A 25372-nucleotide genomic window follows, 5' to 3' on the forward strand; every position below is an offset into this window, starting at 1 on the left:
AAAAATCCTTCATTATACTATCAACTGAAACTGAAAAAAATAAATTCAAACTACTTGGAAGGCTAAGTGTGGTAGTCCTACTAAGCACAATGCGATAGAAGATCACCAGGCCTGAAAAACCCATGACAGGATGACGAGGCAGCCTTATTGTGTGCTTCAAGGGGTGGTGGGACGGACTAGCTGTCCATGCTGAGATGTAAAACTGAATTTTCACTTCCAGTTCCTAATGGAACAAGCAAGCCCTGCCTAGTTTGTTCTGCTCTGATGAAGGTATTCCGTTGAGTCTTTCACTGTTATGTCAAAATGTCATTTTTGGGGGCTCCTTTCGCTAACTCTTTAAGTCCCCTAAACCTATTGCTGACTTTCATGGTTTTTATTATGTAATTTTCTTGCCACTTCTACTGAAGTCCCCCTTCAAATGCAACTCGTTTTGGTGTGCTGCACTTGGTAGTCCATAAGAATACCCAGGCAAAGTTGCTCTTTGACCACTCCATATTGTCACTGGGGGAGTTCTCCCACTCTAGAATGTGTGTTGAAAAGTAGGCTGGTGGCAGCTTTACATGTTGCTTTTGGCTACAACATGACATAGCCTTTTTTCGACATAAGCAGCTAAATACCCATAGACTGTGGCCATTTGGATACTAAATCATTTCAAATGTCCTACGTGAAGAGCATTATATTTGGGACCTATCCTTTGTCTTTTTGGGAAATGATCAATGGTCACAATGACCCTTCTGCCTACATAGGCTCTTTTCAGAGTTCAAAAAGACGTCTCAGTTTGGATTTATGTGAGTGTGTGGAGTTTGAATGGCCATGCCTGATAGGATGACCGCCAAGCCTTTGAAACGTACATGTTTGTGGATTTGTGGGTGGGCTACCCTTGCTCCATTGCCAAAATCAACCCGAAAGATTGCTTCAGGAATGGGCGGCTCCTGGGAATCCTTATACTGCATGCTGACTGGGTGCTGTTCTTTGTGGATGCCTCTGTGCCTTTCCAGGCAGGAAGAATCTTTCCGCAAGGTCTTACGCTGCTTCTCTCCGGGGTTATATTCTTGAAACCTATACTGACAGATTGTGAAGCTTTCATAGATGCCTTCTGATCATCATAGCATTTGCTGGATTTAAGATGGAACACTTCTGCTGTCTGGGTGGGTCCTGAGGGGCTTGCAGATGCTCTGTTTCATTGCTGCTCTATTGTGGGACGTTGCAGATTGATGCCTGAAGCTGTTCCCTGCTGTAGGACAATTCCTGCTGCTTTGGTTGATCTATTGCCCGATCCTCACATGCCTGAAGCCTTCTTGCTGGGGTACCTTTGTGCTGCTTCATTGTTATTGTTGATGCAATGCCCTCCTACTTGTGCATAAAGTCCTTTGCACTTGGGATCCAGTCCTCTTGTCTATAACATTTCCCGGGATCTAGCTCATGCTAACTGGAGACGCCAACCAATGCATTTCCAGACCTAATCCTGACATTAAAACCTTCCAATGCAATGGTGCTTCTTGGCCAGTTGAAGCCACAACCATAGGTGCCCTGATCCCGATGCTGCTGCTGGTTCTGTTTCCCAGTGTCCCTGGGTTCTGGGTGCAGAGATCCTCTGTGCCCGCTTTGCCACCACGGTCTTTCTTCTGTGAACTTGATTTTCACTCTGCAGCCATATTTCAGCAAGTCCACCAAAGTCCGTAGAAGTACCAGAGATAATCAACTACTTGTTTAGTATGTCTATATTTCCCATGAGGTCTTGCATTTGCAGAAGCCTTACTTGTATTTTGAATGGATTCCTGTGATTTCATATGATCTATGGTTTCATAAGTCACTCCAAGTACCTCACATCGAGCCTTCCAATGTAGATAGCACGGTGCTTGATTGTGTCTGTCTTTTTCTACTATGTGGGACTGTTATAGCAACGCTCACCCATCCTTTGAGTGAAGCCGGACAGCTCCGTCATTTGCACCATTGTGAGAGTCTAGCTTACCTTGGTGATCACTCTGCGCAGCCCGCACTACAGCTTTGATGTCTCTGAACCCCTCACCAGAGGAATACAGAAAATCGTCTCTAACAACCGTATTGGTTGCTGCTGGAATATGCTTAGCCTGGAACCCCATTAGAATCACCTTATTCAGGAATCATTCTGTGAGTTTTTTTAATGCAAAATATAACAAGTGCTGTCACAATTTCTGCTCTATCCTGGCCAATGTAAACTCCTCTACCCAGGCTTTTAGGGAACTCCCTGAAGGCTAACTGTGTAGATGATGGACAATGGCTCATGCTCCACGAGGCAACCTTCACTAGTTGTTGTCTGCTTCAGAAAATACATATGTACTCAGGAAGGGGCCTATGTACAATATAAAAAGCGTGCGTATTGAAACATAAGATGTGTACAGTGAGAACCATGGGGAGTAAATATTGTGTGTACAGTAACACACGAGCAATAAGATACTATTTATTTTTCCACAAGCTACTTCACCAATACAGATGCTGCACGGTGTCACCCCTTAGTTCAAGCAGGTCTCTTATTGGGGAATGCCCAAAGCTTTCCATATCAACTCTATGGTTTTTAATAGGAAAATCTGTCACATTCACCTGTAAACCAGTTTTCTTTGAAAGGGATGTCCAAAACAACGTCCCATCATACATGGCAGCCATCCACAGTATTGAATTGGCATTACTCTATCATATAACCCACTCTGCAAACACAAGCACCAAAGGCTCTGTAATGCTGTATTCACATGCATTACCCCCAACACCCTCAATGCATCTATACAATTTGAATGGCTGATACAAAATCCCTCACCATATTCACTAAGGGATCTGAAGACATCTTAGGCTCATACATACCTTTGATATATAAGTATCAGCCCAACAATATCTTATTCTTGCCACTGACATCATTGGCATTAATCCTCTTTACAAGAAAAGCATATTGTGAAAATAAAACACTTAAAGTGCACCTGCTGCCCCGGCAACTTGTTTAATAATCTGCAAATGCGTAGGTTTTTTTGGAATACACGGTATGATATGTTTTTAGCTAAATATTTAATAACTGTTGATATTTATGGATGTTCATTTTGTATAGTAAAGAACATATCGCAGGCAAGACTGAAACTCCAAACTAGGCCCCATCTGCATATGTCCACGTGCTCTTCACATGTACCCTGTCACTGAACACGAGAGCTTAGCTGCCCATGGTTCACTGCAGAGAGTCAAAGGAAATATTTTTAATGGATGGACACCAGCGCTCATTAACTGTTTGTACATGGAATGAAAGGAGGAATGTTTCAGAAATATTAAGAGGTGCCTGGCATTCATCAATTTCCAGCTTTCATGTGTTCAGAACAAACAATGTGTTCATTCCGACCTTTTTAGCAACTATTTCTTCAATTGGCTAGATTGATGAATTCCCCAAAGATCTAATCATTAATTCAGTTTACTGAACTCCATGACAAGAAAGAATATTTAACATTGTCTACACATTTCTATAATTTCACATGCCATCTTGCCATTTCTCAGCATCTTCATGGCCTTTTCTTGATGTCCATTCCTCATTCTCTCCGACAACTTGTGCAATTGCCAAAAGGATTCTGATTCTTTTATTGTGTGCCATTTACTCGCATTTATACATACAGCTGATGGGTTCTAAGTGCATGTACGAGAACAATCATGTAGGTCAGGCGTCTGCAACCAGTGGGTCTCCAGGTATTTTGGACTACAGCCCTCATGATCCCTCACCATTGAAATGCTGGCTAGGGCTTATGGGAGTTGCAGTCCAAAACATCTGGTGATCCATAGGTCACAGGTCCCTGGTGTAGGTAGGGGTCTGACATGTAAAAGACCAAATGTACTCTACCTGTCCCTTACCAAAGATTGCACAGCAGGAAAGGTTGGAGGTTGCGCTTATGGAAGCAGAAGCAACATGTTCCCTTAGAGAGTATCAATTATTTGGTGACCAATTTTGTGGAAGGTCAATGATGCTGCCAGCTAACCTTGATCTTGTGTGCAGGTGAAAGTTCAAGAAAGTGGATACAGCTCTTGAGCTGGAGGGAAACCCTAGTTAGAGGGCTTGTATCATAAAATCTTGTGTGGTTAGTGGTGCTTTTTTATTTTTGGAGGTTTGTATCACTGCACATTGCGAGTGTCGTTCCTCAAGGCGTTATTTGTTAGTGTAAGGAGGACACCGAGGGACTGATTCTGAGCTTGTACTAAATATAGTATGGCAAGCCAACAATCTCCCCTCCAGTTTCCAACACCACCATTCTGAGGTGGGTGGACATATACGAAGGGAAATGTGCTTTCAGAAGCAACATCTGCGTTAGGCTATCGTTTAGAAAGAAACATTGTGCACTGCGAGCATTTCCGAAAACACAGCCACTTTACTAGATTAAGTTTCATTAAGCTTTCATTAAACTAAAAAAGGTGGTGCTGATGTCTAGGAAATGCCATTTTTATAAAGGGAAAACGTGAACAGCAGCGTTTACGGCACTTGTGTGCAGTATTTTTTTTTTTACTTGTTTTAGTGCTGTTTAAAGGAAAATCCATTTGCAGTGCCTGCCCTGCATTTCTCATGGTTGGTCAGGCTGTTGTCAAGCAGTAAATCAGGCACATGCTAAAGTCATGGCTTTGTTGTCAGACCGACACATCATCACGTTATCATAATATGGTGCTTTTAAGGAAAGTGTTCATCCCTCATAGATGAATACTTTCTTATGTTTGCAGGCAACATAGAATCCGGCCCCTATTGTTCATATTGGAATAAGAATATTATGTCATTTAACTATTCGAAAATCGCTAAACCAGCAGGTTTGGGGCCTGGCGGCGCTCCAAAGATTTTGGTAGTTCATGGTTGCACCTGAATGAGTTTAAATAAAATATGGGTTTATAGTGGAGTGTGCATTTAATGAATGAGGCACAAAGACCAAACTTAGGTCGTAGACGCCAATCCTTATTAGCACTTCCAGATCAGGCATTATAAACGATTAAGACCAGGCCCAATATATTGGCCTTGCACAACGGATGCAGGTTTTCTTGTTGGGTGATCAGCTGGCTAAGCAAATTGCTTAAGTACATCTGATTTGTATAGAACATATATATGTTTTACTTAGGCACAGCTCAGAGGGTCATATAGCTGGCTGATTCAAGGCAACCAGATCTGAAGAAAATCGCCATTTAGGTTCAAATCATTGTGCTTGATTGTTACACATACTCTATTGAAGAAATTGCATGCTGACTTGGGCATTATCATTGTTGCTTGCCAAGTTAGCAATTCCCTTATTTTGCCTTGTAGAGAAAGTCCAATGGAGTATCAGGGCCTCAGCCTCTATGAGCAGATTTCTTCCTGTCGGAGTGTTTATTCTGGTGGTAAGTTCCCACCTATTTTATAAGACGCCACAACAGCTTCTGTTTAACTAAGCATCAATAGTGAATGTCCACACACTGAGAGATTACCGCCAAAACAATACACCAACGAAACTGATGACGAGCACGGTCGTTAGGTATAGTGAAAAAGCTATAAAGGATGGTAATTAAACTCTACCACAAAATGAAGAGAAGGAAACAAATCACTTAGGAACTTATATAATAAATTATGAATATTTGTTCATATTTTTTGGAGACTAAACGATTTTGGTAGAAACACATTTCTGCTTTGACCAAAGGATTTTGGGTATGGACAGTGCCAGCATGACTGAGTTACCGTTAGTCGAACTATTTCATTGGAACAGCCAGAATCTTATGTTTTTAAAAGAAATGTCAAATTGTGTTTAGATCATTCCGAAATGTTTCCCAGTGATCAGGCAAATATAACATTTCTGAACTAACAATTGGTTGGGGGAAATGCAGTATTTTGTTCACAGCCTTCCTTTAAACTGTCAATTATTTGAATCCTTGTCACGGGCAGTGCAAGTGGGAAGCACAAAGAGGCTAACACAAAGATGTGATTCTGAAGGAAGTAACATTTATTTACACAACGCAATGGAAGATGGTTTATTTACAAAATAATCACGAGTAAAGGGAAAGTAAAAGGTAGCTCACAAAAGTCTTAGTTTGGGTCTATAATGTTTCAATTTCACTATTCAGTTCAACTCCCTGGCCTTTGGGTTGCAGGTTTTTGGCATTCCTGAACGCCTTGCCAAGGAGCTGTGGCAGGGCCACCTAAGGACAAGATATTACGGGTTTGACAAATCCTTAAAGTCTCTTATAGTATTTGTACTTAGAGGTGGGAATGGTTTTGGGGACTCTAGCTTCTCAGGCGCTGCAGTCCTGGCTACTCTAATGTAGCCTCTGCCCCTCTCAGTGAGGTTATACCGCCTGAACCTTTGCTCACCCCTACCGTCTACCCTGTACTGACCTTATCTGCTAGAACCTCCCGGGTGTCTCTGGCTAGCAAGGGTGCCTGTTTTCCTCAGATCTTGCAAATCTCTCTGCCCTCTATATTTTCTCAATCTTCCACCCAAAACCGTAAGGGTTCTCTCTCTCTCTCTCTCTCTGTCTCTCTCTCTCTCCCACCTTCTCCAATGTTACTCTCCAAATAGTAACTTTCGCCCTCAGTCCTCTTTAGTATAAAAATCTTTAGATGGTAACTTTTATTCTCCAAATGCCTCAGTATATCTTTCTTCAGATGGTAACGTTTTCCCTCCAACCTCGCCAGTAAACCACTCTCAAGATATTGCATTACTCCCTCCATCCTCCTCAGTACAACTATCTCCAGTTGGTGATGCCCCTCTTTCACTGTACAGTTCTTCTCTAAATAGACCACTTACTGACCTATTTCCTCCAAACCCCCCCCTCCTGCTCCTTCTCAAACACCCACACTCGTTGAGCAGGTTGAGTTTTATAATCTGGTCTCTGCTACCCCTTTGATGCTTCTTAGGGGCATTGATTGCAACAGTGAACGGTGGGCTGGTCTGTGACTGGGACATGTGCCGGTCGTCACGGGGCTGACCGTAACCTATATTAATGCCTGTGCGATCTTGGATTTTAAAGCTGCCCTGAATATGTGTGAGGATTCCTTTCCTCCCCCTTGAGCCCTGCTGACATTACCTTTAAACTGTGTACCTCTTGTTTGTACAGCATATAAATCAAGAGCCAGGGAAACGGTTGGCAACCAAGAAATGCTGTTTGCTGTCGATGTAATGCTTTCATCATGGGGGAAATGGCAACATTGTAATCCCTGCAATGCTACCAGTCATGGGAGAAACGTTTTTTTTGGTCCCTCCAGTGGAGAACACGTGTCAATTTTCGTTCATTATTTTTATTTGTTAATTGCAACTTTGAAAATATAGGACTCCTGCAGTCTGAGAGAGCATGATTAATTCTTGTGAATGTTTCCTCCAGCAGGTGTACTGAGGAAAGGCATGCATTTCTGCACTAGATGGTGAATGAATTCCTCCTCCTCCTTCTCACTTCTTTGTCATCAATGTTTCCTGCACAGGATTGAGAATTGAGTTCACTTCTCTCCCTCTCATGTACCTGAATGGCGAGACTCCCATCGTCAAATTAGGAGCGGATCTCACACGCCACAAAACCGGGGCCAGTGCTTAGCTTATCTCTGCACTGTTATGAATGACTTTTTCTAGGCCTGCAATCACCACCTGGTTAAACCGTTCTACAAGACCATTGATCTGTTGGTGATACACCACATTGTACTTCGATGCAACTTTGTTTCCTTAAAGGGACACATTAATTCCTATGCTGGGTGTTTGGGTCTGCCTCGGTGTGGGACTGCTCCTGTGACTGCTCTTGCATACTGCAGGACCCATTGCAAAGGTCTGGGGATCCTCCATATACCTCCTTTGGGTCCAGCATCCACTAACGTGATAGGCGTTTGGCCTATTGGACCAGCCCACTCCCGGTCCCCAAGGTTAGGCAGAGAACATTGTCACAACCCTTAATCAAGTGCGTAGAACTACATATGCAAGATTTATGCAGCAAAGGCTAGAGAGAAGGAACTACATGCCATACAATAATGTCCTTGATTTGGGATAAATTAAGTGTCACATTTTAGGATGCTGGGTCCATTGATCTCAAGAAGCTTAGTGTCACGCACCACTATCATTCTTCCCCTGATCAAGATACACTGAAGCCTCTACCGGGAGACAAACACAGAGCGGCTAACAGTCACGTCTAGTGCTCCGTCACCATGGTTACAGAGCACAATGAGTCCACAGTTCCGCCCTTGGATACAGTCGGATTGATAAAGCTACCGACATGGTGGTTGGGTTCGAAGTGTGGCGTTCTTCTGCTGATTCCATCAGGGTAAGACAAGTTGGAAAAAACCACATGGTAGCAGTTTGCGAATAAAATCAAATGATACTTGATTTGTCACATCAAGTCTATTACATGTAGCCAAGGAGAGGCAACCAACTATATTTTTGGTGAGAGAAGTCACTTTTCAAAAGGAATTCTTAAAGTAAAAGTGCAAACTGGTTTAAGCCAGGCTATCCCTCTGAAAGTATAAGGCCCTTATTATGTTTTGGGAAGGAAAGCCATGTCATGAACACTAAATATGCAAAGGAACATAAGGTTGTCTGAAGAAAGGGAAACACCTGCATTTATGAGAGCAATGAGCATTTCCAATTTGACCCCAGAGTCAGTTACTCAGTAGATAGTTTCTTCAATAGGGAGTAAGGCAGTAGCAGATTCGAAAAAGGGATCATAGTTTAAAGAGCTCAGAGAGAAAGGGGCAAGTGATTGAGATTAAGTCTACTATTTGGGGAGCAAAAGGGTCTATAACAGCAGTATTAAAACGGTAATGCTGAGCCCCCATGAGTAAAAATGTTGCATTAGAATGTATCCCTGCTACAATAATACGATTAAGCTTGTGGTTACTGATGTAAAATTACTATTATTATACATATTTATAAAAAATAATATCACAATAACTAACAGGTGGTGAATATTACTTGATTTTATCCAATTTTCATATACACATTTTGGTTGTTTATTCAACATATATAGGGTGTGCAAGGGACGGGAGTGTTCCAGAAGAATGTGGACATCTGTTGTTCTTTACTATTGTAGACCACCCAGTGTCAGGGTTGGTTCATCTCCCTTGCACCCCAACTGATCTTAAAATATTTGATTAACCATTAGTTAATTTAAGGTGTGCTCCTAGCTACATAGATATTTAGTCACTTTGCAAATAGATCAGTAAACAAACATTTTTCTAAGTGTACTCATGCACACATTTGCCTACTTCTTTACTGGCTTTAAGCTTTCATGAACCCTGCGCCTACCAAACAAAACACACTGTCGCTGCTGGGTCAGGTACCATCCAGCATCCCTGCGCTCTCTGCCTCCCCAACTGAGGTGTTTCCATTATTCCACCCTGCCCATATGGAGGCGTTGGTATCTTTACATCTGGTGGCAGGGCATAATGTGGGGTTCTCCATACCCATGGATGTCTATTTTTCAGCATATGACTTCATGTCAGAAATGTGCCTTGAATTAAAACTATATTTGCTTCTAGTGACAGGCCCTGCCACATAACTAGGGTATGGCGGGGCAAGCCAGGTTATCCTCCCCACACTAACCCCATGCCCAGCCTCACTTAGGAATCGACAGCAACTGGCCACTATGGCTGCCCGATCCTTCTCACCAGTAGTCAGGAGGGGACATTACTACAAGTTTGAGGATTATGCTGATTTTAAAAGTAAAACACTGTTGTATATTCAGGTCGCAGATAGAGCACATTTTCATTTTCTGGATCCCAGAGAGTCCTTTGTGATTTTTAGGGTACTTTATCAATGTGTAATGTATCTAATCATACATCAGTATTTGTGGGGCATGCATAACATTTCATTTTACAGATAGGCCAAACACTATGTCTGCCACTGCCAGCAGTACCTAGGATGGTGTACTAGTAATCAGTACTTCTGCATTTGAGCTAATGGACATTCTGGATTCACAAATCTTTTGGGACACACTGGGACATTTCCGAAACTTGAGTGTTGCAAGTAATAACGACCCACATTTCATGTTAACTTACTCTTATAAACATTGCTATTCCATATTTTTTGGGGGAAATAATTTGAAGAGGTGAAGTTCTACTGCAGGGTTACCAGGTAGAAGATCAAATATACAGAGACAGCCCCTTACAGAGAGACTTCTAGATATGAGAGGGTGTGGTCTGCGAAGGGTTGTATGGTTGCAGGATCTCTTTGATTAAGACTAGAATGCTTGTGTGTTGGGAACAGCCAATGTAGTCCCATCAGTGTCATAGTGTGCTGATTGTTTACCTTAGATTGGCTATGTGTAAAAAGGTTCTGTTTAGAGGGGACCGCTTTCTAAACAAATGAGTATTAGAACAGCTTCTGAGATGAAACACTGAACCTCTGTAATCATTTCAAGACAGTGGGCCTTATTCTGAGTTCCGAGGTAACCACGCCGCTATTTGCGGCATGGTTGCCTCCGAACTCGTCCAAACTCTGGCCTGGTGAATGGATTAATTTACCGGTCCATTCTGAGGTCAGAGGGACCGGTAATTCCCCATTCACCAGGGCCATTCCAGATTCCCGATTTGAGCCCCCATAGGGCTCAATGGGAAGGGGGAATGCGGCAATAATGGTACCTTAAATTACGGTACCGTTATTGAACCTGGTGTCCCTTTGCGGGTCCCGTCCTTAATGCCTACTAGAAGCAGGCGTTAAGGAAGGACCCGCAAAGGGAACTCATAGTAGGGCGGTAAGGGTTTAACGGCACCGGTCTCGTTACGGTGACCGTTAACCCTTACCGCCCTATTCGGAATGAGGCCCAGTGAAAACAAATTAAAAGATTGGTCCCCTTATCTTCTCCTTGCAACCCAGTTTACAACTTGTCCTTGATGATGGGTTGCCCTGATGGGGATTGCACCTTCAAAATGTTCTGTGTGCACAATTACATTGTACCTTTTCCAAACTGGTATAGCCCAGGGCCATGTTTGAGAGGCAGCTGACAAATAGCCAGACTCAAAGATAAATATGTAGAATACCATAGGCTACACGCCTAAGGAAAATAAAGGTTGATTTGTTCATCACACATGTTGTTTGAACTAAGTTGGTACATCCTGCCTTATCACTACAAAGTATGGTTTCCCTAGAACGTATGCTGAAAGCCATATGAGCCAGTGTCTTAGTCCTGTAGAAGTTGTAGGCTACTTTTTAGGTGGACCAGTTACCTCGTATGCCCCAACATCGACATGTAGTAGCCACACCCAGACTCAAACCTTTTCATTTATGAAATGGTACACCAGGAAGACATGACTGCCACTGAAAGTCTAAGACCAACCTGATGCTAATATATGTTAAAGTTAATTCTCAAGGCTGCTCACATTGGATTTCGTGGCATGCATCAATCAGCATAATTATCTGTTTACACTTCTTTAAAGAACGCTCACAACAGAACCTATACACATTTGTTCAATTAAATAATCATTACCCAAAGGAACACACAGCAATAGGGAAAACAAATATCATGACAATAAAACATCCTTACTAGTTCATCATATGTTTCCTACAAAAATGAATAGTGATAATTATCCAGGGGTTACATTTCACGTGGCTTTAGAGCAAACAAAGCTCAAAAAGATCTATGCCAGCATTGTGTGCATTTACCCAATTTTGACTTGTTACGCTGTTTTGTTTTAATTTGAAATTAGTCTAAACTGTTCCTCAAAAGGAAATATGCATTGAACTAAAGAGTACCTTCTTCTTCAGGTTTGTGGTAATGGTGTAAAGGTGACAGTTGTAGCATGACACCCTCCAAAACCAACATATTTTAGGGCCCCTACTTATAGCTTAATCTACCTCTCTTCAGCAATATATCCCTGAACCCATTTGGTCATGACAGGGAAAGCATGCATTGGGATCAGTGTATAAGGAAGAAAAAGCTCATGTCCAACAAAATGGGTCATTACGAGGTTGCCGTTCCGGGAAAACAACGGTACCAGTAAGCTTGCCGGTATTGTTGTTTCTGGACCGGCAAACTACGAGTTCTGTGAGCAGGTGCCTTTTCGCCCACCAGGTCTGACCTGGCGGGCAGAAAGACACCGGCTCACAGACCTTGACGGATGCACCGGCACCATTCATGAATGGTGCCCGTGCATCCGACCTCCCCATTCCCATTGAGTCCAATGGGACTCGAATGGGGAGCAATATTTTCTGGCATTTTCTGGCCTCATTACGAGTCAGGCGGTAACCCTGCGAGTGCTACCGGCGGGTTGCTGCCGGACTCTTAAAATTTAACCGGCGCCTGACTTCCCGGGATATTCCAAGTCCAGCGGCGGGGAAGTCAGGTGCCGGTAAAATGTAAATCCCCATTTCCATACATTCCCATAACAAAAGAAAAAAACAATAAACAATATACATCACATAAAATCCAAAATGGGGGAGTCTTCCCCTGTGAGAAAATACCTAATAATCCTGCTTTATTTCCTGTGGCAGTAATCGCCTGACTAGGTAACACTGTGCACACTTCCTATCCCTTGCAGCATATTTTTGATGGTCACCCACGAGCTGGTCAAATGATATATAAGAGGAAAATGACTTCCCTCCAGATGATATCTCCCTCCAGGAATGGAATCACTCTGAACTGGACTGCTAAAAGGCTTTTTCTTCTAAGGTTTGTTTGTGCTCCACAGTGGCACAACAGATGTTTAGCTGATCCAATCTCCTCAGTTTTTCATAGTCTGAACTTGTGCTCTTCTCTGATCATGGTCAGTCTGGTGCCAATAACTTCCAGCACGTCTTATCAGATTGAATTTGATTTTCATGTACTCCAACCAGATGTGGTAATTAAGAAAAATGTTCAGATATAGTGCTAACAGCATGTGGGCGGGCGGGAGGGAGGCGTTTTAGGACCACAGATAACATAATCCATCCAGGCTACTTCACTTTGTAGAGAGGTTAATCAAGTTTTGTTATTTGTCTAATATCAGAACATTCCTGTTTAGCTTCATTTTGCATTCTTCCCTAGAAAGGCCATACAAATTAGTTTCTAACCATTGTCCTCAGTTGTCGCCTTCTACCAGAATGCAGTTACTGGTGGAATTCAATACTGACTGCTGCAAACTTGCAAGTAACAACATAATAATTGGTCAGCTGTATTTATCATCTTCCAATAATACATCACAGACTGATATTTGCAAAGGCCTTAGGTGGAGCTCGATTCACAACTGAGGAATTCTACAGGGGTTCTGGCCAGGAGATTCATGATGGATTTAATGCAGTGGGCCTCCTGACAAGATAGTTGTTTCTCTCTTTTCCACCCCCAAACCGCTATTTTGTATGTTAATTTTGGAATTAGCAAGAAGATAGCAGCCTTTGTGTGGCAAACTGTGGCGAGTGATTGGATTTTAGTGGTTATTAGTTCTTCTTAAATTTGTTGGTGCTGCCTACATTTGTGGTTTGCTGCTCTAAGGGCTGCACAGAGCTAATAGAAGTACTCAAATGAAGGATACAAACACTGTTGCCAGGCGCTCCAAACATACATGTTTTAGTGATTGTCCACTTGTTATGGAAGTAGTTATATTGTCATATTTGTCTTGAATTGAATTAGTTAATTTGGCTTGCATTATAATTTTTAAATGTATCCTTTTGAGGGAAAGAATCCTGTGAGTTCCAGGACCGCGAAAGCAGCATTATCTAGAGGAATCCAGGCAAACAGGAAGCAAAAAGGAGAAATCGAGGAACTGTCTACCACTATAACAAGCTCACAGGATTCTTTCCCTCAAAAGGATACATTTAAGAATTATAATGCAAGCCAAATGAACCAATTCAATTCAAGACAAATATGACAATATAACTACTTCCATAACAAGAGTGTCTACTGAGTATTTGTTTAATCAAGCGCCTCTTGATCGCAGAGCCCATCCCGTTTACGTTCCAGGTGAGCGACTTGGGGCGTTCAGTCGGGATGGACTGGGGTTGTGAGGGTGCCATCCAGAGATTGGAGTAAATAGTTGGACAGGTGTTTTACGAGGAAGGTGTCTCTGCCAATGGTGATGTATTGCGGTGTGTGTCTGAAGTGCCGAGTATTGTGTTGCCTGGACCGTCTGTGGCCTCGTCCTACCCTGAACCTCAACATATTCCGGAGCTGGCGGGGAGGTGTTGCTCCTAGGGTAACAAAGAACTTATTAGAACATTCCCTTCCCTCCCCCTCCCCATACTCCACCCCAACACGAAGTACCTGTAGCCCCAACATCATAACCCTCAACACGTGTAAGGTGTCAGCCTTACAAACCCTTATTCACAATAAAGCTAAAGCGATTAAAAATTGGAAATTGAAGGGGGGGCCCCTGTTGCCTTTACCAGGTGCGATGGAGATATGCCCCCGCAAGCCACATTATTAATGACATAGACGACTTACAATAGCTTGGTGCACACCCAAGCCTTCTGTAACAACAGTTTGGAGTGCCCCCGCTTGTGGGGCCAGACCCATCCGCAAGAAACATTCATGTTCAATCTCCAGCCTCCGCCGGCCGATTCGGCGAGGGTGGCCTGTCCGGTTCCCGAGGATGGTCCGGTGGCGGCCTAGGATTTCTGCCCCTGTTGGCTCGAGGCGCCCACCAGTCCCCCTCAATGTGTTGCTCTGCCCATCGCTTCGGCCTCCTTCGGGTCGTTAAAGCGGACCGTTGTGCCCTTGTGATATATTTTCAGCTGGGCCGGGAAGAGCAGGCCGTACTTGACTCGCATCGCTTGGAGCTGCCTTTTAAGTCGTTCAAAGGATTGCCTTGCCTTCTGGACCTCCCGCGTATAGTCCGGGAAGAAGACGATCTTGGAGCCATTAAAGGTGGTCGTACCCTTGGTTCGTGCAAGGTGCAGCAGCGTGTCTCGGTCCTGATAGTTTAGTAGCCTTGCTATCACGGCGGCGGAGCCCCAGGCACTGGTCTGCCAGTGGGCATTCGGTGTGCCCTCTCTATCGAGAAGAATTTGGAAAAGGATTGCTGATCGAAGAGGTCCATCAGCCACTGTTCCAGAAAAAGTTCCATACAGGGACCTTCGGCCTTCTCGGGGATACCGAGAATTCGAATGTTATTGCGCCTGGATCTGCCCTCCCCCTCCTCGACTCTGGCTTCGAGAGTTTTAAGTTTGGCGGAGACTCCTTGAAGTTCTTTCTGTATTGCGTGCATCCCATCCTCCGTGTTGGAAATACGCTGTTCCGCCTCGCCCGTTCGTGCCGGCAGTTTCTGCAGATCGTGTCGGAGGAGGGACATATCCAGGCTGATTCCATCCATCTTCTGTTCCATCGACGAGCCGAAATCCGCTATGGCTGCCATGACGTCTCTTAGGGAGAGCCCAGGTGCAGAGTCCACTTCTACCGACGGCAACGGTTGAGTATCAGGAGATTGCGATGGAGGCATCGTGTACTGGTCGATTCTGTTTTGCATGGTGGGCCTTCTTGTTTTGTCTTTCCCCATGGCCGCCTTCGGGCCCCACGGGTGCCCCCGTATCTTGGGTACTATCCTATTACGCAACAGCCCAGCCTCACCGAAAAGTCACACAGGACGGTAAGCGTTGCCGACGCCCTGTGGGTTTAGGCACCACCCCAGCCGGCGGGGAAAAGGAGGGCACAGAGCCAGATGGTGAGCCCGTTATAGTGGGCGTGTAGGCCCAGCCGCAGGACGCTGGGAGTTTTGCTGTGATGTGCCGGGGGTGCTCGCCAGTTCCAACACCCATTGTACTTTCAGTGGTCCAACAGCCCCTAAAGTGGTCACTCGGGGGGGGCACTCACCGGCGGGGCCGCCTCTGCCACGCACGGGTCTCCGTAGCGGCGCTCTGTTGTTCTGTCGTTCGCGCCCGTCCCTCCTGGTCCGGGCGGAGCAGGGCCGGCGGTCCCCTCTCTCAGATTCCTCCAGGAGCCTCGCTCCACCTTCGTTGCGGTCGCCGCTGGATGTGTGGGTGCACCGCTCCCCACTCAGTGCGCGCCCGATGGTCCGGCGGCCATCTTGGTTCGTCCTCGAGCCGAAATGGCGTAACTTTCCCTCGCTCCTGGTGCCGAAGCCCCTGCGCGTTTTGGGCTGGGATTTGCCCCAGATGTGCCCCTGAGTGTCAGGCACCGGGGGTCTTGCTTTGGGGGTCACCAGATATTTCCAGGTGGTCGTCTGTAGCAGGATGTTAGGCTGCGGCAGCGGGAGCTCCGAAGGCACACGTCTACTGCATCGCGCAGTCGGCCACGCCCCCCATTCAACCCCCATGTTAAGTTACTTCTGGATCTTTTTTGTCCTTTTATAAAGAACATAACTTTGGTTTCGAGGTATTGATATTAATGTGTATAATGGCAAAATCAACTAGTTGATCTAACAATATTTGAAGGCCCACCGGGGTTAGATTTAAAAGCAGCAAAACATCTGCATAACCCAACCAGATCTCCACCCAGTCCTGGGGAGCTTGTACTCTGGTTAGGTAAGATCACAAAACCGCCATGTACAGATTGAATTAGAGTGGAGCCACAATACATATGTGTTTCAGGGCATTAAGTGTGGATATTAGAGAAGTAAGTGAGTCTTTTGAAATAATCCTGATAATCACAGCTGTATTCTGGTTAAAGGCGCTCATTATATTCAATAGACCAGTGGACAAGCCCAAAACCTTATATTAACCCAAAGTTTGATTCTGTTCACGGCATTGAAAGCTGGATTGAAGTCCACAAAAGCGATTGATTGTGGAGACCGCAGGGGCTCTCAATCAAGGTGACAAAGATCACAATGTTATCGCTTGCTAGTTGACCCAGTCTGTCAAATCCACCAGTAAAACCTTGGCAAAGATCTTGTCCGAGTCATCCAGCATCGCTAGAATGTGATACCTTTGAGGCTCATTACGATAACCCCATGTGTACACTGGGTAATGGATTCTATTACCTCTTTTGAACTTATATTTCTATATATTTTTCATATAAAGGGCTGCACCCAAGTTAACATTCTAATGCTGTCACCTACTATATACTGGCCGCTTACTTGGAAAACTGTCACCTTTGGAGGGGGTGAGTTTACCAACATTTCTTGTATTTATTCAATCATGAAATGTCAGAAACTCTGAACCCAGCCCCTTTGACATTACATTTGGAGCATTGTTGATGCAATTGTTATGTTTTTTTAAAATGTCCTTTTCATTTGGGTCAGGCCATCCCAACTGTCCTTCAATGTACTGCTTTTTTTTCTACACCATTGTTCCACATGATTGTGGCACCCCAATTGAGGTTATTCTGTGATGTCTCTAATTAATGCTCCTTAATCTGTTGTTTCAAGGAACGAATTTGTACTAGACATCAGCAAATGTATCTAATATGAATTCAACTAACTACTTTAGTTAAGATGACCTCCTATTCACTGGGCGAGATGCAAACATATGAAGACCAATATGCATATGTATTAAATAATGTTTTCAATCTAATCAAGTCAAATGTTTTCATTGTTATAGGTATGCTGAAACCATATTTTTGATCAGGTTGATGGTCTGCCAGACCAATGCTCTTGTTGGATAAGCTCTGATATTACTGAAAAAAGATGTACATGTATATGCTTTAAACATTGAAATCCGTGTGGCATGTAGGCCGGAGGCTGTCTAGAGGGCTGTGCTGGAGTTAGATATTCTACACTAGACGGAAGATTTCAGCTGAAAACAAGGGGAGCCCTATTTCTTGATTGAGCAGAAGTATAATTGACGACAGCGGACCTCATGTGGGCTTATGCCAATGGCCATCGTCTGCTTGTGTGAGTAATACGTTTGTGGATGTACTGTCGTGTCATACCACACAAAAGGAGCTCATGTACTAGTGGACTGTGCATGGGCAGTGGCGAACAAGAAGAGACAGGAGGTGAAAATGAAAAATGGGGTTCTCATTGCTAAGAAGAGCCGTGGGGGTACCTACATCCACTAGGCAACATCAATCAAGAGAGCCGAGTAGACAGCAGCTATGGTGAGTATCTGGGCCCGATCATGGGTGAAGTTTAGTGAACTGAAGATTAGGGTAATTGAAAGGGAACAAGAACTTCAGTTTCAAGGTTCTACATTTTGTAAGATCTACAAGACAACAGGCAAAACACAGACGAAAAGGTCAAACTTGCGAGAAAAGAAAACAAGGCAATAGTTCTGTCAAGAAATCCACAAGCATCTTAGCAGCCTTCTCAAAGGTTCTACAGCTTGTGGGGAAACTCTGTCTATCATGATGAAAGTATTGACTGCCTACAGGTTTAGCTATCCTTTGGCACAGCAACATTCACTGTACTTACCTGCCGTGATTGAAGACAGCCAAATCAGGAATACGTAGACCACAAACACAAATGCCTTCATATTCTGCTGTAAAGAAGAAATATTAAATTAGACAATTTACTAGAAGCATATTTTTTATTTGAATGCCATTTCTTCTCTCTCTCTCATCATCGAAGACTGTCTACAACAGGATTTATCCATGTAACACGACTACAAGGAAGAGTCTGATGCTTTCACATTTTTTTTGTCTTACAATCTGGATATTTATGAACATACAATTTTCCTTCAGATTGTCATTGCTTTCACACTTCTTTGGCATGTCTGCAATAAGAATATCTGCCCGGGCATCCCTTCTCGACCAGAAGTAAGACAATGCATGCTCAAGTCAAAGTAAAATGTATTTGAGGAACCAATGGTGCATGAAAGAAAAAATCTAAAATTCAAAAGAATCCAGTCACTTACTCAACATTTGGTAAAAGAAACCTTTTTTAGTACACATTCTGATGGCCTCTGGATTAGAAATTGAAAAATAAAATGTACATTAGAAATGCATAATTGTATCATGGCTCACTCATTACTAATCAGTCTGAGGCCAATTGCTGGGTTTGGTTCACCACATTCTATGCCAAGAGTTGGTAATTTGGGAACGTTGGCAAGTCCAGCTCGGTGTGGTCCCGGAATTCACAAGTAACAATTTTGTCAACCATATTATCCAAATTGTACTACTGAGAGTAGCAACATTAATGAGTAACCCCGTTCTCAAAAACTGGAAGGAGGCTACAGTAAGTATATGTGTATACAAATCTGACATGCAAGCTTTACTTTATTAAAAAAAGAGGGTCATTGGGGCTTCATTCGTAAGTCCAAAACTGTATGTGATATACTGACTCTGCATCTCTACGTCCGTTTGTGTACACTTTGGGAAGGAAACAAATATATGATATAATATGATATGATATGGCATTTATAACGCGCCTATACACAAGTGTTTCAAGGCGCGACGAGGCAAGGGAGGGGGAAGAAAGGGAAGACAGAGAACGATCCTACTAGGCCAGGTGTCATTCAGATCGCGCAGGTGCATGTAGCATGATAAAGATGATGGAACACAGCGCTGTTCAAGGAGTTGTGAGTCGACCCTCCTGACCGGAAGGCCATCTTGCCCAGCGCAACCACGACACAAATCTCAGCCCATCAGAATGTGATTGAAATATATATATATATATATAATAGTACATATTGTCATTACAGCTGAATGATTTGGGTGGCTTCCCGTTTTATATCTGTATCCACCCCTACATTAATTTTTAAGGTTGTGTCCCAAGAGGCAATTGTGCTCAATGGGAGCACTTTGCAAATTCAAATGAAAAAATATCTATGGAGGCTCATGGAGACATACCATGTTTGGTAGCTACCTCAGGCCCATAGAGGTTTGGACAGCCCAACATCAACTAAAATAGAACCAACAAAATACTTTTTACTATCATCTGAGGCCTACATCCTTCCAGCAAAACAATGACTCACAAAGCATTCTGTTTTAGGCAATTCTGCTCAGCTTCACACCACCATATTACATGTTTGCATTTGATATTATGATTTCATGTTGACCATGCAAACACATATTCAAGATATTTGCCAGCCTTCTAATCTTCACTCTTCCTAAAGAAAAAGATGGTGAAACCTTGCCATCTGCATGATTTTAAAATGAATGTTGTGCATGGTCTAGTGTTGTTTTAGTTGGAAGTAGAAAGACATTTCTGCCAGGGATTCGCAGTTCTGTTTGACTCCAGTTCTACTCATGCCCCATACAACGACCTGACGGGTCGTGGGTGCTGGCAAGTCTGAGCACATTATATAACATATATTCTTTGCTTGCTCAATCAATTGCTCTCAGCCTTCCACATGGTCTGCTTGATTTACAAAGCTGATCCTGTGCACGAACTCTGTCAGTCATACAATGTCAATCAGCTGTGATGAAGAGCACATATAAAGGGCAGCATTGGACAATACAGTTGCTTGCCATTACACTTTAACCTCTGGACTTCCCTCTTCTGGCACCTGTAAGCCGAACTTTTCGGCATCCAGCAGTCTCCCCCTCTGGCCCCTGCCACTCTCACCCCCAGAGGCCTGCACTCATGTTACTCCATGTTATGAAATTCTCACGCAGTTTCCCTGTATGTTTGTGTGTTCTTTCGAGTCCTCCAGATAACCCTCTGGGCATCCACTTGTGTGTATAATACCAAGTACCCGGGCATGAAGGAGGATGGGAAGAAAGGACAATGGGATGGGGGGGGGGGAGCAGCGGGGGTGGAAAATGTACTCTTCTGGAAACTGTCGGACCAACTGCTAATATTCAAGGTAGTGCTTAGTAAACACATAAGGAGTAGCCCATGTGACTTATCAAAGTTCACATGACATTGGAACAAGTGGGAGGAACCAATGTGCCAAGGCGCAGAAGTTGCCTCCTTGTAGTTGCACAAGAAATGTATCACACAGAGCCTGGAGGGGGAAATAAACATAGAAATGAGTTCCACAAGTGCTTAAAAAGGTGATCTCACCATCAAAGTTTTACCATCTGAAACTCGCCAAAAGTAGATAAGGCAATGCTTCATTGGGGACTAGCAGATTAGCAGAGGCGCAAAGACAAGTCTGTATTTATAAATCCACAAATAAATATCTTCGGAGTTAATATCCAAAATGGTGGAATAGCTAGGCACTGTATAAGCAGGCTAAAGGTTCTACAGGAAGTTGTCAATTGTCAGATAGAGGTTTGAAGCACCCATTACAAAATATTCCAGTAAACAGGGATAGTGATAGCATCAAGGCATACACTGCTATTTCAGAAGTGAGTAGAGTCCCTGCTTTTGGTACGCCAACCGGCAGTGGAAGAGAAGAAGACAACCATCACCTGTGTTTTGCATGGTATTTGGGGTCCTGTGCAATACATTTAGTGAAGCTCTGTGACTATAGTTATATTCCCTACATTCTTTCTTCATGTTGATGAATATACACACTGGTAATAAATAGATGTAACAGTAGCTATACTCCAATTTCAGTAATATTATTAGAGCCATGCCTGCATGTGCGCCTGCTAGGCTCCACACACTCTAACACCATTTTGCGTGTTTGCTGAAGCTCCAAGGGGTGGAAATACAAGATGGATGCTAAAGGTCGATCACATGTCTGTGCCTGCCTCTTAGCATATTTCACCACAGATTTGCCACACCTGAATGAGAGAAGGTGATGTATTTTTCAAAAGAGTGAGTGACAGCTGGAATGTTTTGATTTTTATATGGTCTTCACAGACAGAGCCGAGAGCAAGGATAATTTGCTTGTGACCTTCCTGAGTCACGTCAGAGCTATTATATTATAGAGAAGGAGTCAGTGAGCCAGAAGTATGAACAAGACTTGCATGGGTGAGATAGTGCTTTTTAACTCAAATATTGCAGAGAGACCTCATAAACCTACTTGAAATAGTGTTCTATAGTGGAACCATATGCTGGCTCTGTCTCTCTCCCCCATCCTTAGGATGTGCTCTGTAAAGGGATGCCTGAACGAAGGCAAGGAAGCAAACCATTTCTTTCGGGCACCAAGATGGTGTAGCCGTCAGCGATTGGATGATCCTTTACCACTTGGTGACGGTCTTTGAGAAATGGTCTGTCTCTGCTGGAAGTCAGAATGTCCCCAGTGGTTTAAAACTGGAGAGTATGTGAAATTTAGAATGACAGCCAAAGAAAAACTCTCACGGGCGGAAACACCTATGAATCGTGAGGAACAGGAAGTCAGTGCTGGAGTAGGATGAATTGCAGTCCTAGAACCAGATGGAAGACTGTACCAGGACGAGATGACGGCTATGCCAGGAAAGGATGGAAGGCTATGCCAAGGGAGGATGGAAGGCTGCACCTGGAGAGGCTGGAAGGCTATGTCAGGAGAGGATGGATGGCTATGTGAGGGCAGAATGGAAGGCAGCACCAGGATAGGGCAAAGGCTTCCACATCTGATACCAGGAGAGCTGGAGAGCAGCACAAAGAATGGCAAAAGTAGTTAAGGAGAAGGAAGTAGATTTCAGGATTGGGAAAGGAACTAAGAAGAACCAGGAAATCAGTAGAAAGGAGGAAGAAAGGAACATCTGCATGCAAAGCGTTGATACGCACTGAGCCAGGACCCTTACTGGTTCAATATTCACTTCTGGAATGATCTGTGTCTCAGTGTTTGCTGCCATCTTGCAGTGGACACATGATGTCACAGCGTGGTGTACGCAGCATCCTGTGGGCATCATCTTGGGAAGGGCAGTGAACACAGAGTAGTCCTGCCATGAGGCGTGATGAAAGGCGCCACTTGATCCTGTGGGATCAGCATCGAGGAAGGAGTCACCAGGGATGCATGACAATAGCTCCTTGAAAGAATGGCTCAAATTGCCGCTCCACAGAAGACCTGCTCACAGAGCATAAATATTACTGCTGTTAGAAGTACAGAAATGTAGCTGCCCTACCCACATCCACACGGTTATAAAAAAAGCATATTAACCGTGACAGCAAGAGTATTGCAATTGCCTGTTGGTACCACCACACAAACAATGGGCATAAACTTGAAGGTTTCTTGCCATGAAAGGGCACTTGTCTAGGCAGATTTGAAAACATCTCAGAATCTACAATCCACCAGATGTATGGACATGTGCAGACTTGAACTCCAGTGGTGCCGGGAGGAAAGAACCAGAAGACAGGCCATCTCTGTCTATGCCCCAAGACGCGGGAACCTCCTCCACATCAACATCAGACTTGCCCCCTCACATTTATAGTTCAAGCAGGCGCTCAAGACCCTCATCTTCAAGGAATGAATCACAACTCACCCCCCCCCCCCTGTGTGAGACAAGGTGATCTGCTCCCCACTGTTTCCTCCCCTGGTTGGTTGTAGATCTCTTGCTGCCAAATTGCCTGCCCTCCTCCTACCCTGTTGTTAGTTGCCTGCTTCACTGCTTCTATCACTATGTTCATCACCCTATGATTGTTAAGTACTCTGTTGCTTCCTAAAGTTAGGTTTGTGCTTATCCTAATAATAATAATAATAATAAAAATAATCTCCAGGCATTTAGATCAAAGAACGATGTGTGTGCTTTAGCTGGTCTGGGAGAGAGGGAAGCCAGCAGAAAGATCTGCCTAATGACATGAAAGTCTGATTAGACCAGGGAAAAAAAGGAAGGTTGGGAGCTAAGATCAACCATGCTGTGCAAGGTTGAAAGATCAAATAGTAGTCAGCCTTTTAATACTCTATGCAGTGGTAAGCACAATAAGGAAGGCAGTCTTCCAAGTCAACAATGCAAGGCCACTAATAAAACAAAGGGACTGTTTCCTTTTGAGGAGAGAAGAGTCACAATTTCTTACAACATGTATGGGCCTCATTACGAGGACGGTGGTAACACGCCGGTGCTACCGGAGGTCTATTGCCGTCCTTGTAACACCAAATCTGCTGCCTGACTTCCCGGTGGCACCGGGACATAACAAGTCCCAGAGGAGCGGGAAGTAAGGCGACGGATTTGGTAAGTCTCTTTCCCATGGAGTCTTATATGACTCCACGGGAATGTTGTTCAAGGTGCCAGTGCTTCTGTGACAACTCTGCGGGCGGGTGCCATTGCGCCCGGCAAGTCAGAACTGCCTGGCGTAATAGCCCCCGCACACCGAGTCAGAGTGTAGCTGTCCGGAAAGGGTGCCGGTATGTTGCTACCGGCACCCTTATTTCTGGACTGCCACACTCATAATGAGGCCGATAAGGTAGCTTTAAAGCAGTCATATCACTGGGTTTTTCAGGAGTCCTGTCAACAAAGAGCAAAATAAAGTTTTAGCTATTTTTATTTAATATTAACGTTAACAGGAACTTTGTCATCCAGTTGGACAGATAATTATGTTAAAATATTCAAAACATATTTTCACTATTAATTAAAAACCTCCACATTAGTCCTGTTCAACCATCCAAAGAATTCACAAAAAATATCTTATTTGTTATGGGACCTTTTATTGTCAAATGTATATTTATAAACAAAGTTTACATACCATGAGCTAAAAGTCCTCCTTTTTAATTTCTGTAATGTTGGTTACCCGGTTACATCTGCGAACCAAAGAAACAAAATGTTATTCGGTCACCATGCACAAGACACAGACACTCATTCAAAGACCTTTCATAGTTTGTATGGCACAGTTTGTCAATATATTGATTGATTTTAACAGCCGTTCTGTTTCTGGGTGATTGATTTGATCAACTTGTTATTTAGACAACCATAACAGAGTAGATTGAAGGGGGGAGGAGTTTGGTTAAGACATGAAAATTGCAGACTTGAGAGAAGAAGGCCCTACGAGTGAGCGAGCAGGCAAGAATGGATGTTATCCCCAAGAGAGGTTGGTGTTCCGATCTCATTGGATATGTGCACATCTGATTTGCTATCAGGTTTAATTGCTAACATTTCATATTTTAGGTGAGGGGCCTAATTTTCTTCTTAAAACAATTTTCATTTTTCTTTCTGGAGGTGGCTGATGGAAAAAGTGGAAGTCTGGCTGGTTGTATAGGCAGAATTTTTCCCTTAAATAATAAGGTCTGCTATCATCACACCCTCAATTCAACAAGAAGGGAGCTTTTAGGAATCCTCAATAACAAACTAAGAGCCCAGAAATAATGGCTAGCCATCGTCATGTTCAGTCGCCTATGCAAATGCGTGGGGCTAGAAGAGAGGTTTCAGGAATTTGAACCTTGGGGCTTGAATTGGAGAGACAAAGCTGACATCTACACAACAGTGTTAACTTGCAAACAGATTGGCGGTCCCCTAGATGTTAACTCTTTCCCCTTTCCCATGGTTTTCTGTTCCTGATGAGTTGGTTTATTTCCACCTATTTTACCATCCATTTGGAAATCAGTGGTATCGCTTGATTGGCTCAGTCATTGTTCAGCTGCAAGCTTTTCCAGCCTGTATGTGTTGTGTCATTTTACTCTGGACTGGGTAAACATTGGGGATTTGTAGTCAATCCTGCACACCTGGCTCCAAGGAGCAACCCAGATCTTTTCAGGAAACATTTAGTGTAGCAGGGGAACCTTCAATATCTGGTGCTGTATAACCAACAAGCGGGTCTGTCGGGTCCATTTTAGACTGGATTACAGAAAAATGGCTCTAATGGATGGGGAAGCGCTGGAAATATGTATGTAATTGGAGTAGT

General features: G+C 43.8%; 1 protein-coding gene across 4 annotated transcripts in view; it reads right to left on the reverse strand.

Moving 5' to 3' along the window:
• LOC138526335 (interleukin-1 receptor type 1-like) overlaps nt 1–25372 on the reverse strand; it is a 450187-nt gene that overhangs the window by 309586 nt on the left and 115229 nt on the right. For 2 of the 4 annotated variants that reach the window (XM_069636950.1, XM_069636946.1), the window contains exons 2-3: nt 24221–24275; nt 18197–18263 (exon numbers count right to left, since the gene is read on the reverse strand). In XM_069636950.1, the coding sequence (XP_069493051.1) occupies nt 18197–18263; nt 24221–24223 (70 nt within the window). In that variant the 5' untranslated portion in view covers nt 24224–24275. The remainder of the gene's footprint in view (nt 1–18196; nt 18264–24220; nt 24276–25372) is intronic. The other 2 variants (XM_069636947.1, XM_069636948.1) reach the window with 2 other exon arrangements.

The sequence above is a fragment of the Ambystoma mexicanum genome, chromosome 7p (assembly GCF_040938575.1).
Source record: "Ambystoma mexicanum isolate Mex_15411 chromosome 7p, UKY_AmexF1_1, whole genome shotgun sequence".
NCBI classification, from domain to species: domain Eukaryota; kingdom Metazoa; phylum Chordata; class Amphibia; order Caudata; family Ambystomatidae; genus Ambystoma; species Ambystoma mexicanum.